The sequence below is a fragment of the Poecilia mexicana genome, unplaced genomic scaffold (assembly GCF_051168715.1).
Source record: "Poecilia mexicana isolate PSO_F unplaced genomic scaffold, ASM5116871v1 scaffold_2, whole genome shotgun sequence".
In the NCBI taxonomy this organism is placed as follows: domain Eukaryota; kingdom Metazoa; phylum Chordata; class Actinopteri; order Cyprinodontiformes; family Poeciliidae; genus Poecilia; species Poecilia mexicana.
Genome location: NW_028263371.1, coordinates 32,477,939 through 32,490,409, shown reverse-complemented (window position 1 = coordinate 32,490,409; position 12,471 = coordinate 32,477,939). Strand labels below are relative to the sequence as shown.

The 12,471-nt window shown below is 42.0% G+C and overlaps 1 protein-coding gene across 3 annotated transcripts in view; it reads left to right on the top strand.

The window, feature by feature from the left end:
• Positions 1-586: 586 nt before the first annotated feature.
• Positions 587-12,471, top strand: part of LOC106914879 (nck-associated protein 5-like) — a 126,996-nt gene continuing 115,111 nt past the window's right edge. For 2 of the 3 annotated variants that reach the window (XR_015765861.1, XM_088014795.1), the window contains exons 1-2: positions 587-765; positions 9,813-9,903. Coding sequence is in view for 2 of the 3 variants with exons in the window: in XM_088014795.1 (XP_087870921.1) it covers positions 644-765; positions 9,813-9,903 (213 nt within the window). In the remaining variant the exon portion in view is untranslated. The remainder of the gene's footprint in view (positions 766-9,812; positions 9,904-12,471) is intronic. The other variant, XM_014982043.2, reaches the window with a different exon arrangement.

Genomic DNA, 12,471 nt, shown 5'->3' with positions numbered 1-12,471 from the left:
TGGTCCCTTTCTTCCTGGATGGATGGCAGTGTGGGGTCCCTACAGAGAAGCTGATGAAAAGCAGAGTTGTTGGTGAATTCAGCCTGGCAGTGAAGCTGAGAGTCATGTGCCTGCGTTTAAAGGGAGCACAACCAGTGCTTTGGAGGAAGAGCAGGCTGGAGGATCTGCCAAGCCCCAGACGCTGCAGGAATGTCAGCTTGAGGAGCAGCACCTCTTCAGTCCAGTCAGCAGCTCTCACTGAGATGACAGCTAGCATGACGTTAACCTGAAACTTCTGACTAGGACGTTCTGAACAAGAGTTTTAGAAGAAACATTCAGTGTTTGGATGTTTTGGAGCTAAGTGCGTGTCAGTCAGCTGGATGAGGCTCGTCTTGAGCGCTGCGGGCATGTGCAGCGCCTCTCAGGTCCTGGCAGTTAGCTAATAAACACAGGCCTGTCAGCAGCTGCTGCTGATGTAATGAGGAACCTCTCCTCCCCTCCACGCCTCCCTGCCTCTCTGTTTACAAGTTTTACTGGGTGTTGCTGCAGACTTCCAGCCTTGGCAGCACAGATAGTGGGTTAAAGTGTGTTTGTGTGTGACTCCCCCACTAAATCCCCCCCCACCACCACCGACTGCAGCACTTCCAGGGGAATTTACAACAGCATGTTTTCAGCTGCCATGAAAGGAGAGTCCACATCATCATCATGCTGTCTTCCCAACCCAAACACTCCAGAGAGTCTGGGAGCTGCAGAGCTGCTGAGCGGAGCGGAACCGGCCGGCGCTCAGTAAGTTTCACTCCCTGCTTGTTTCTGTAGCCGTGTCGTCATTGTGAATCACTTTCTGCTTCTTGTACGACGCAGGGCATGAGTATATATGCTAGGAAAAGTTTCAAAAGTTCAGCGTTTAACATTTTATTCATTTATTTAGTAACTGCATAAGATGTTGGGATGTATCTTTAGGACTAGAAACTCTTCACTTAAAGCGTGAGTTGTGTGTTTTGGTGTTTTATGCAATTCACTTAAATAATAGAGAAAGAAATAAAATGTTTTCCCTGCAAAATAAGGAACTTGTTCCCCAAGTATGTGGAGTATGTTCAGATCCAATAGTTACTTCCAATATTTCAACTATTATGGTTCACATCATAAACAAAAATTCAATATGAACACATAAATAGCTGCTTGAAAATATGCACATTAAAAAAAATTTAATATTGTCCTCATGCAAGTACAATCCATCTCACTAGATATTAAATTAGCTGAAAGAGACTTTGCTGTAGGATATTTGTTGTCAATTGACACTAAATAAATAAACTGAACTGAAACTGGATTGATTGCAAAACTAAAATGGTTTAAAACAGAGCTATATAAAATCAGTTGGTGGGAGCACAAATTAATGTCATGGATTTTAAGGAAACATAGATTGAACTACTTTGTGCACTTCTGCAATGATTTAGCTAGCTAACTCAAAAGGAAGTTTAAATTAATCCCTTAGACTTAGTCATGTTGCCATTAAAAGACAGATTAAGATTCACATAAGGAATAATAAAAAAAAGTTAAATTAAACAACAAACTCTTTCTTTTAGTTAGGGTATCTAAATGGGGTTTTAGGCAGCCATGCCATTCTTTTACCAGAATAAACAAAAACATGGAAATTTAGTGCGTAAGTAGGAGAGACTTTGAGGACTTCCACTTTGTGTGAGTTTTATGAAGCATGAAATGTCCTGGTCAGAGGAACTGGAGGTAAAACTACTCAAATCTCTACTCATGAATTCACCTTAAATTTGCTTGGTAGCGAGCTAATTTATCCAACACTGTAAAATTAGCAAAACGTAACTGCATGAAAGAGAGAAGTTGAACTTGCATAATCTTGTAAAGACAGGCAAACTAAAGTTCAAACTATAACATTAGTAAAGCTAGTTCACAAACTAACCAAATATTTTTTTTAATAATGCTAGCTAGTTAGCTGATTGCAAGCAATTACCTACGTAGGTCAAGTTAAGTGAAAGAAGCAAAATGTCTGTAAAATTGATCCTGACAAGTCTGCTGAATTATCTGCCTAAACCAAACCAGCTTCCTACTAGCTTTCCTTACAAGCTAGTTAATTTATTCAATTTGGTAAATTAGTAAAAAAATAAAACAACAATGCACTAAGTAATAAAAAACGTTGCTGGGTAGCTCATAAGCTAAAGGTATCCAAACTGTTCTTTATAAAAAGTTGACAAAACTCACTAAAGCTTCCCAGAAACAATGCTACTATGCTAAAGTTTGATGTTAGCTTCAGGCTGCCAAAAACAGAAAACTTCTAAATTATTTTATTATATATAAATAAATAAATACATCCCTTTACAGAGTGGAAAGGTTTTTGACAACATAATGTAACATTAACAAAAAAGTTTAAACTTATTAGCTAGAGATTTAGATGAAAAACTATAGAAAACATTAGCATGTTGGGTTGTCATTGTAAACGTGTAATGACTGAATATTTAAATGAGCAGTTAGACAACTAGATATCACATTTTCAGAAAATACAAAAAATATTTCATAAAACTAATTGCAATTTGTGTGTCATCTTTTGTCTAAAAGACAAAATGGTCTAAAGAAATATTTACTCTTCTATTTGAATTGGCTTCGATAAAATAAAAACTACTGCATTTAAACTGTGCTCATACACAGTTGAGCACAGTTCAGTTTGAGTAGTTTTATGTATGTGGGAAAGGCAAATAAATGAGTTAAGAATGGATTTTAAAGACTCCTTTGTGATCATTTAGGATCCAGATAAATTAGATTGGTTATTTATTCCCTAAAGATAAACTTTTGCCATCTAATAATGATGTATTTTTATCAAACAAGCCTGGCTTTGTGTGCATCTCTTAACATAACAAGAAGTTGAGTGTCTCCCGGCGAAGCGACCCTAATTTGGTGCTTACTCTCTGTTGTTGTGGGTGAAAACAATGAGCCAGCGCTCGGGTTCACATCAAACCCGTGTGTACAATCGTTCTCTGTGAGGGGGGGAACTCCAGTGGAAAACATTCACCAGCATAAACACACTGTTGTTTCTCAAGCTGTCAGCAGTCTGCTGATGAAATGCATGTGTTCAGTGTTCTGGTGAGCTGCCGTCGCATGATGCTCACATACCTAGCTAACAGTGGTGGAGGGGTTGTTGTATATTTTGATAACGGTTGGAAACATTCCTCTGCCCTCTGTCTCTCTCGGCCTGCTGGGCATTCTCACTTGTTTTTCTGGCGTTTTTGCCTAATCCGGCACCGTCATCATGAGAGAGTTCAGCAGAGAGTCACGCTGCCGCCCGAGGAACACCAGCCTGGGGTGTCCCACAACAGGAAGTTAATCAGATCTGTTTCCAGGATGAATATTAAAGCATCCAATCTCTGTTTTGTTCATATTTTCCACTCACCTTTGAACCCACCCCCTCTCCCTGCTGTTTCACCCCCAACAGCAGCTCTGCTGACTAAATAAGAGCTGCAGTCACTCGGACAAGTTCATGCGTGTCAGAGAAGGGCATCGTCATGCTAACAGCTCGTTTCCTTTTGTCTTGTTTGACACAGTTGTAGGTCAAGAGGTGATTAAGGTGTTTGCTTAGAACTGGTCTGTTCAGTCTGCCTTTAGCTGTGGTTGAGAGCAGGTTAAATGCAGGTTCTAGAAACTAATAAAGGGTTTAGCTTTGCTGTTTCAACCTTAATTTAAATGTGCAGCAGCTTTTAGCTAGCAGGTCAGGCTCATTTCCATACACACAGTAAGATTTAAGGCGCTTTCTGGCAGATTTATGCCATCAAATTTTCTCTTCATGCAAACCGGATTTTTCTAAAAACATCTGTTTGATTGAGACGACTGACAGACTGAGCTTTGTGAATTTATTTTTGTTTGCATGGCCTCAGTTTGTGAAGCTCTGATAAATACTGCTGCCTCACCAGAGAGCGCTTCTATAAAAAGCCAGGCTAGAAACAGTCTTGTATTCTCCATTACTGAACTCACAGAACAGATGATTTGATTAAAAGCCTCTTTTTGAAAATACTTTGTAACTTAATTTGTAGGGGGAAAAATCAAGAAAAAGGATTTTATGAGCTTTTATTTTTAAGTAATAATCGCCTTTGAAAAATGAACATTGAAGTTTGTTTTCAATTTTCAGCGTGAGATTATTCACCTAGTACAATAGATGAATTTATTTTCAGGATTTTACACTTTTCGAATATATTTTTAAATAATTTAATTTAATATTAAATCCTATGAAAAATTATTCACTCTGTTATTATTTATAAATAAATAATAGTAATAAAAATGTTTCACATAAAACAAGTGGCTACATACATATTCCTGCCCAGTCAGGATGCTTATCTACACCCTTCCTGCTAAACTCTTCCAGCTCCGTCAGGTTGGTGGGGAGTAGCTGTGAACGGGTCCGGACTTTGACTAGGCCGCTCTCCATGTTGTTGCTGGATGCTTCGGATCGTTGTCTGGCTGGAAAGTAAATGATTTGATTGTCATTAATTTGTAGAAATCAGTTTTCATACTATCGCTGGATATAAAGCCTTTCCTTTTATACACTGTGATTGTCTCAGTGGTACCAGCTGTACTGTTACAGAATCACGATCCATGATCAGGAGGTTTCCAAACATCCGGTGACTGTGAACCATCTGAGCTGCTTTGTCCGCATCGTAAACCTCACGTCAAACGCGTGCCTGCTTTCATTTTCTTCTCAGTGAATGGAAAGTAAAGGCACCCCCTTGCCCCCCTCCTGGGTAAGCAGGCGGGGTGTGACCTCTTTTCACGGGGCAGGGACACTAAATGAACTGGTTCCTGGGGCTAAAGGGGGAGCACCGATCAATGTCCAATCTCCCCTTCCGTCCGTGTTCTGCTGCCGCCACTTCCTGGATCTTTTTAGGACGATTGATCGGAAACAATCTCTGAATTCTCCCGGTTCAGACCAGTGAGGCTCCTGCAGGATCCAGCTCCTCTGCCCAGTCTCAGCCTGTAAACTGTTTGCTTTAATGTATCTGCTGCATTATTACTAAAAGCTTAATGTATAACCCGACTCACAATGAAAGCTCTTCAAGGCTGCAGGTCAGAGGAGAGTCTTTCTCTGATGTTTCTGTTGCTCAATTAAATGTTTGGTCGATACGAAGAGGGGGCAAAGTTCACGGCGTCCCCTGGCTTAGCTTAGTGAGTGATAATGGCAGCATTTCCATTATAAATGTGCTCAAATCTTTGACTATTTTCTGCTAATTTAAAAAAAAAGCCCAAACAAAACACAATTTCGCAATTGCTGTTTCCATTAAAGAAGAAATTAAATTGAAATCACACTTAAATAATGTTGTTTACATGGTAAGTCATTAAAAATCATGGATGTAAACAGTTTCTTCCATTCATAATTCATATTCATAATATCCATAATGCATCCATGGTGCTAGTGCTCACCCATCAGCCATCACTGGAGATGTCGGTGTATTATTGAGGCGTTGGAGCGACGAGCCCCACCTACCTGCAAGTGGCGACATTTGTGCCATTTTGGGGGAATTGTAGTTTTACAGAAGAGCTACGGATTCAACACATTGGAATGACGCATAACTTTTTACTGTCGTCTTTTTCTGCATTTTGGTCAGTAGTAATGTCCAACCATTGGTCATGTGACTCGTGATGTGAAAATTGTATTTTGATATGGCTGAAAAACCACCTCATATCAAGCTCAAAAACGTTTTAGCGAAAAGCGTGAGTTTATTTGAAATTGCCGTGCATCTGTTAAGTGAAGCTATTTTCGTAATTTTGAGTTTAGTGGAAACGCAGCTCCTGACTGGAATCTCTCACTAAACCGTTAGAGGCGTGATGAGTGTTTCAGCTCCTGCTGCTCATGTTGGAGTCCGGATAACAAAATCAAAGAATCAAAACTTCAGGTTTTATAATGAAACTGTAAACCTGCCCAGACACAGAAGCAACACTTGAGAGCAGCTCAAATGGGTCAGAGGTGATGGACATGGTTAACTGGTTAGGTATTCCCACCTTGGTGTTCTTGTAATCTCCTGTTTAATCTCCACAATCTCAATCTGCCAATCTGAGTCTCACACCTTTATGCTCAACAAGAGTATCTGGAAGAGTCGATATCTAAAACGCTGAGATGTTACATATCACTGGACCAGTTCAGGCCGTTTTAATCCAACTCTGGTCCATCTCTAAAGTGAACTCTGTTCCTACAAATGTTGGTCTGGGTTCGGTTGAAATGAACTAGTGCAGTTTGAATGCATATGTGAACGCCAACTGAATCGGAGACTGCTCCAAAAACAGGAAGTGGACTACAGCGCGTGGCATTCTGGGTAAATACAACCAGAACAAACGTTCTAGCCTAGTGCTAGCAGGAGAAATCACTTGTGGTGTTTAGCCAAAGATAAAAGAGAAATCCCACAACCACTAAAACTCTGATGCTGCTCCATTTTTGTTTCCATCTGGTGTAGAAGGAAGTAGCGCTGTGTCTTTTTTAGAGGTTTGCATGTTGTCTCTTGGTTCTTGGTGCAGCGCCCCCGCAGGCGAAGATGGGGAGCTGCAGATTGAAGGCGGTGTGTGTTCAGCCTGCTTTGGACCATCAGCAGCTCTGGTTCATATTCATGGAGGATCTGCTGCGATTATCAGCAGTTATTTACACACTGAACCGTGATCCGTCTGTAGCTGTAAGAGTTATCATTAAGCTGTTCCCCCCTCCAGTCTGGGGCTCTGTGACCTCAGCTGGGTCCTCCCTTGTTCCTGGAGCAGATGTTTCCCCCACCACCACCCACCGTCCTGCCTGGTCTCCTCCCTGCGCCCTGCCATCTAATTACGCCGCCACACAAAGACTCCCAGATGTCAGCCTGCTCTGATTCTACTGCCCCCCACCTCCTCCTCATGCTGCTGGGCCGGGCCGGGCCGGGTGTCTCTGGTCAGCACCACGGCCTCAGCCTCAGTAATTGCTTCTGTTTAAATCAGTGGAGTCTGTGGTGAAAGGACAAGGACCACCATGGTCTCATGGACCGGCTCTGATGCTCAGATCTGTCGCCCCATTGGTCCAGCCAGCACTTCAAGTGTTTCATTTCCCTTCTCATCCGTCTGGACCGTCAGCCGTCTGGGAGACGGGACTGCAGCCGTGAGCAGAACCTTCATCAGACAGCCTGAGGTCCAGACGACCAGCGCCGGATCACTGAGGGTTCATCTGAATCAGACTTTGTTTCATTAGAAACATAATGAGACTTCTTGATGAGATGGAATCAAACTGGAACTGATTGGAAAGTAACTGGAAATAATGATATAGGAGCTAAATAACTGTATTTGCAAATCTATACAAAAAAAACAAACTACGTTGAATTGAATGTTTCCCGGAAATCCCCAGTTGTACTTTCAAACATCTTTCATTGTAATATAATTTACCATATTTCATATTTTCATTTCCCTTGTTCTCCAGTAGAATCATCACCTGTAGGGTAATGGTTCCTACACTAAATATATCTTAATATGCATTAACGCACACAGTGGGAACCATCTTTCCACTGTGTGAAAAAACCAGTTCCTGGTTTATTAGACTGATTTGCAGCCAGGTTTTATTTTCAGGTGTTGTGTTTACATCAGGACCGCTCCTTTCTGTAGCGGTCAGAAAAGCTGCTGGCAGCAGAAACCAAATGGAGGAGTGTATCTGACCTTTGATCTCTGAGCTGTTGGTTTAATCTTTATCACTCCTGATTGATCTCCAAAGATCCAGAACCATGTTTGTTTCTGCCTCATTAGAGACATCGCCGCGTCCCACTTCCTGTCCACTGATTAGTGACTTCCTCCTGGACGGGACCGAAACGGGGGCAGAGGGAGGTTCGGGGGTCCAACCATAAGTGGCGGTGCCCCGGGCGTCCCGGCACTTGGCGTTGATGAGTTGGGACCAGCGGGCCGGCGCCGGGTAGAACACGTCGGCCTGATGTGTGCTCATGTTTGACAAGTGCAGTCAGGCTGATGAAGCCTCAGACTGGCTGTAACGGATCCAGAGACGGCTAACTTCAACAACATGAAGCAATGTGGATCAGAACACTGATTCGTTTAGAAACAGGGGTAACACTTTATTTGAAGGGGGGTGAATAAGACTGACATGACACTTTCATAAACATGACATAACACATGTCATGAACATGAATAAGCCTTCATGAATATTTATGACTGTTGTCATAAAGCATCATTCGGTAAATTATGACACTTTTAATACAAAGTTGACATTATTCAAAATGTCGTCATTATGACAACTTGACATTAACCAAGAAATCATTACTGATATAAATTAGTTATAATAGAATTACTGATTGCACTTTAAAAATTAGGTATCTTTATGTTATTAAAGGTAAAGTTTAAACAGTAATGATTTCCTGGTTAATGTCAAGTTGTCGTAACAAAGACATTTTGAATAATGTCAACTTTGTATTAAAAGTGTCATAATTTACCGAATGACGCTTTATGACAACAGTCATAAATATTCATGAAGACTTATTGATGTTCATGACATGTGTTATGTCATGTTTATGAAAGTGTCATGACAGTCTTATTCACCCCCCTTCAAATAAAGTGTTACCAAAACGGGTTCATGAGCGAAGAACTCCTTTAATTAATCTAGATGTTTATCCTGTAAAACTCAATTAAAGACACATTTAGACTGGACTATGTCACACAGGACTGAATGATATGACTGAGAAACATTTAATATCAGTCCATATTGATCATTGTTGATTAGTTTTATATGTCTGAAATCCTACCAAACTGGTGGAGTGACCTTTCCTGTTTCTTCCATAGTTTTCTCTTTACGCCGTTGGCTTTTATTTTTTAGCAGTCATGATGCACGGTAGAGAAACCTGAAACTGCTGCTGCGCAACTTACTCTATACGTTGTTTCTAGGTAACCACAGAGTGGGTAAGTTGCTAGGCAACCAGAGCACGAGTGAGTGAGTTGTTGCCACCAGCCTTGCTCAGCTGGCCATGAGATGTTGGGCACCTGAAGCCTTTTCTTTGCCTACATCACCCAGAATGCTATGCAGTTCACATGACCCCACAGATATAGTTCTGTACTTTGACTTGGCCGTTCTAAAACTTGGCAAGCTTTCTTTATCTTCATGTTCCTGGTTGACATCTGAAGGTCAAAACAAACTTTTATTCAGAACAGTTTTAATATTTCCTCCAACATAATGAAAACAAAACGTATAACAAACTCTTTTATGTGGAGAAAAGTAAACCCACAGCATCATGCTGCTGGCACCTTCTTTCCATGTCATTTTTGGAATAATGTTCATCACATCAGCAACTACGGTGGCTGAGAGGTCCAAACAAACACACAAACGATGCAAACTCCAAAACACAAAAGAAACAGAAAAGCGCTGCAAGCAGAAAGCATTTTTTGTGCGTTTTTTTTTGTTTTGTTTTGTTTTCTTGTGTTCGCAGCGTGTTTAGGTGTTTGCTGCATGTTTGAACCTGTGGGCCACCGTAGCATGCTTAAAGGGATTAAAGGGCCTCTGCTCCTGCTTCCTGTAGGAATATCTCAGCCCCCAGTGGATTCTGTCTGTCCCCAGTGGGTCCAGAAGCCCGAGGTCTTTGTCAAAGCGTAGTCTGCATGAAGCGAAGTGTTTGCTTTCTGCTGTGGGTCCGACTGGTTCCCAGCTCTGTTTGGAAAGGCCTAGAACAACACAGAGGGGTTTGTGTTTGGGTGGAGGCAGAGATGGAGAGAGAGAAACGGAGAGGAAAGATAGGGAGGCATTAGAAAGTGAAACTGGACTCTGCTCTGACCCGGCGGCAGACTCAGGGCGTTCCCTGTTGACTCCTCCCCTCTGTGTCCTGCAGGGCTGCCCAGGTGAGCGGATCGGTGCTGGCTAGAGGGCCGATGAGCGGACGGCTGGAGAGGAGGGAGCAGCTTAAGAGGCTGTCTCTGCCGGTAAGTCAACCCGTCTTCTACTCCTCTCTGTCTGGGTCCGTTTGAACTGAACCTCCAACCATGAGCTCTTGGGTGAGCTTTCACTTCCAGCAGCTCCTTCCCAGGAAGGATCCACTTCTGTTGGGAAGTTAAGTTCAGAAAGGTGGTGGAAACCTTCAACATGCCTGTTAGATTACAGCTCTGGGCCGGGCGGACCGGCCTCCAGAACCAGCCCAGGGACTGAGCGGCTTGTCTTAACGCCAGGTCGCTCAGAACCAACAGTCTGGAAGTTTTTACTCTGATATGAAACTGGTGAAGAGCTGCGTTTTCAGGGTTTATAATCTAGACTGGATCTTCCTCACTGCCGGGTTCAAAGACTCCGACACAGACCCGCCCGCTTTAACAACCCGACCTGCTGTGTTTGGGCCGCCCGTCCCAGCTCTGACCCAGCGGACATCGACCTTATAACCGTATTGAACTGAGAACCATGCTGCTCCACCTCAGGCCTCCACCACCTCACTGCTTCATGTCAGCATCCAACCTGATAGAAGGAGCTGCTCTTTTCTCATGCTTTTAATCTGGGGGGTCAGGAGTGACTTTTAGGTCTCCAGGTTCAGTAGGTGAGGAAGAAACTGACAAAATGCACAACTAGAAACATCAAGAAGTGAAGTATTGCTGTGTTTAACCCTAACCCCTGTCGCCGGGGTCACGTCTTAACCAGTAGGGGGCAATGAAGGGAAACATGCTGTCTAAAGTTAGCAGTAGAGGAAAATAATGCAAAGTTTGCTTAGAGGTTTCAAACTATTCAAACCACAACATTACAATTAGACACCTTCACTCTGTTACTGCATTGCTCCTCACCCACAATCCAATCTGATGGGCAACTTCATTTTTTAAGTTCAGATTGATCCTACACAGGTGTAGAAAAAGTGAACTGAATTTTCAGTATTCACAGATTATTTCATTTTTTCTTCTTCTGTGGAACGTAGCTCCAAATTATTCACAGATTTTTCCAGCATATGTAAAATATTCCAAAGAAAATCCAACCTGGGAAGCGGGAATACCTCACACTAATACTAGCTTGCATGCTATTGGCTAGTGGTAGCAAAGCAGCCATTGGGCCATTCATTTTGTGTGTTGCTGATTGGCTCAAGAGATAAAAAAAAAGATTATAGATACTAGCTTCTGCTTTAGCGTTTCCACTGTGTTTGATAATGAATATTATGGTCTATTTGGAATTTTAAACTTTTAAAATAAGCAGCTTTTAGGGTTTTAGCTGTTCTGAACCAAAGGTTTTGCTACTTTAAAATGTTTTGTTTGCCTTTTCTGGACTAAACTCGGCAGATACAGTCTACATTCAACACTTTCTTCCCTCACAGTTCAGTTTGTCAGATCAAATCATTGAATTTTTGTCTTTTCCTTTGGAAACTGGATGTTAAATTAAAACGTGCATCCTAATCTAAACCCCTTATGTTCTGTACATCTAATATTGATGGAGCTTCCTCTCCGATTTGTTTTTTTTGTGACTCTTGGCATCAAACGGCGAACGTGTCCATCATTTTCCAGCAGAGAGAGTCTGGAGGAGCGAGACGCATCCTGATTTATTATTCATTCGCTGCAGTTTGACTCCGTGCGACGGCACCGTGTCGTCTGCCGCTTTCTCTTCATCAGGCTCCGCTCCACTCCGCCGCTTTAATTGCTCCAGAAGCCGTAGCTGCCGAGGCTGAAAGTGGGTCACGTTCGCAGGAACGGCTTTATGATTCAGCACGCTCACATTTGGACACTCAACTATCCGTGCACGTCATTTCCAACTAAAAAAACAAAAACAAAAAAATGAAATCTGCCATATTATTTTCTCTGATTTTCTCTCTCTGCTGTGATTCGGTGGAGTGTTGTGATAGCGGGACACAGAGGAGCCGGGAGCCTTTTGGTTACCGTCCAGCAGGAGAAACCGAAGACCCAAACATGAAGGATTAGCTTTGAATATGCACATATTTGACACGCAGCAGAGCCGCTTGTTGGGCTGGAATCACTGGGATTGGCTAAATATGGATAAATCATGGAAGCCTTAAAGGGGACACACGCTGGCTCTGATAAACTCAGCTGGGCCTCAAACATGGAGGACACGAGAATCGGATGTGCACTGCAAAATCACAAAATCTTACCAAGGATTTTTAGACTAATTTCTAGTACAAATATCTTAGGAGACTTGAAATAAGACATACTAAGTTAAAAAGTAACTTCAACATAACATTTGAGCTCATTTTAAGTCAATAATTCCTTAATTTTGATGGGAAAAAAATGCTAGCTCCATTTACAGGTCATTTCATTTATAACAAGATATTTTTCCCATGTTATAAATGAAATAATCCGGCAATAGAACTAGCACATTTTCATCAATACTAAGAAGTTTTTGACTCAAAAGAATCTCATACTGAACTTAAGTTAGTTTTGTCTTATTTCAAGTGTACTAAAATATTTACACTAGAAACTACTTGGTAATATTCTGTGTTTTTGCAGTGTGACTAGAGGAAACACAGGAGGCACTGTGGCCATCAGCCAGAACCTTCAACCCGTTAGAATCAGAGA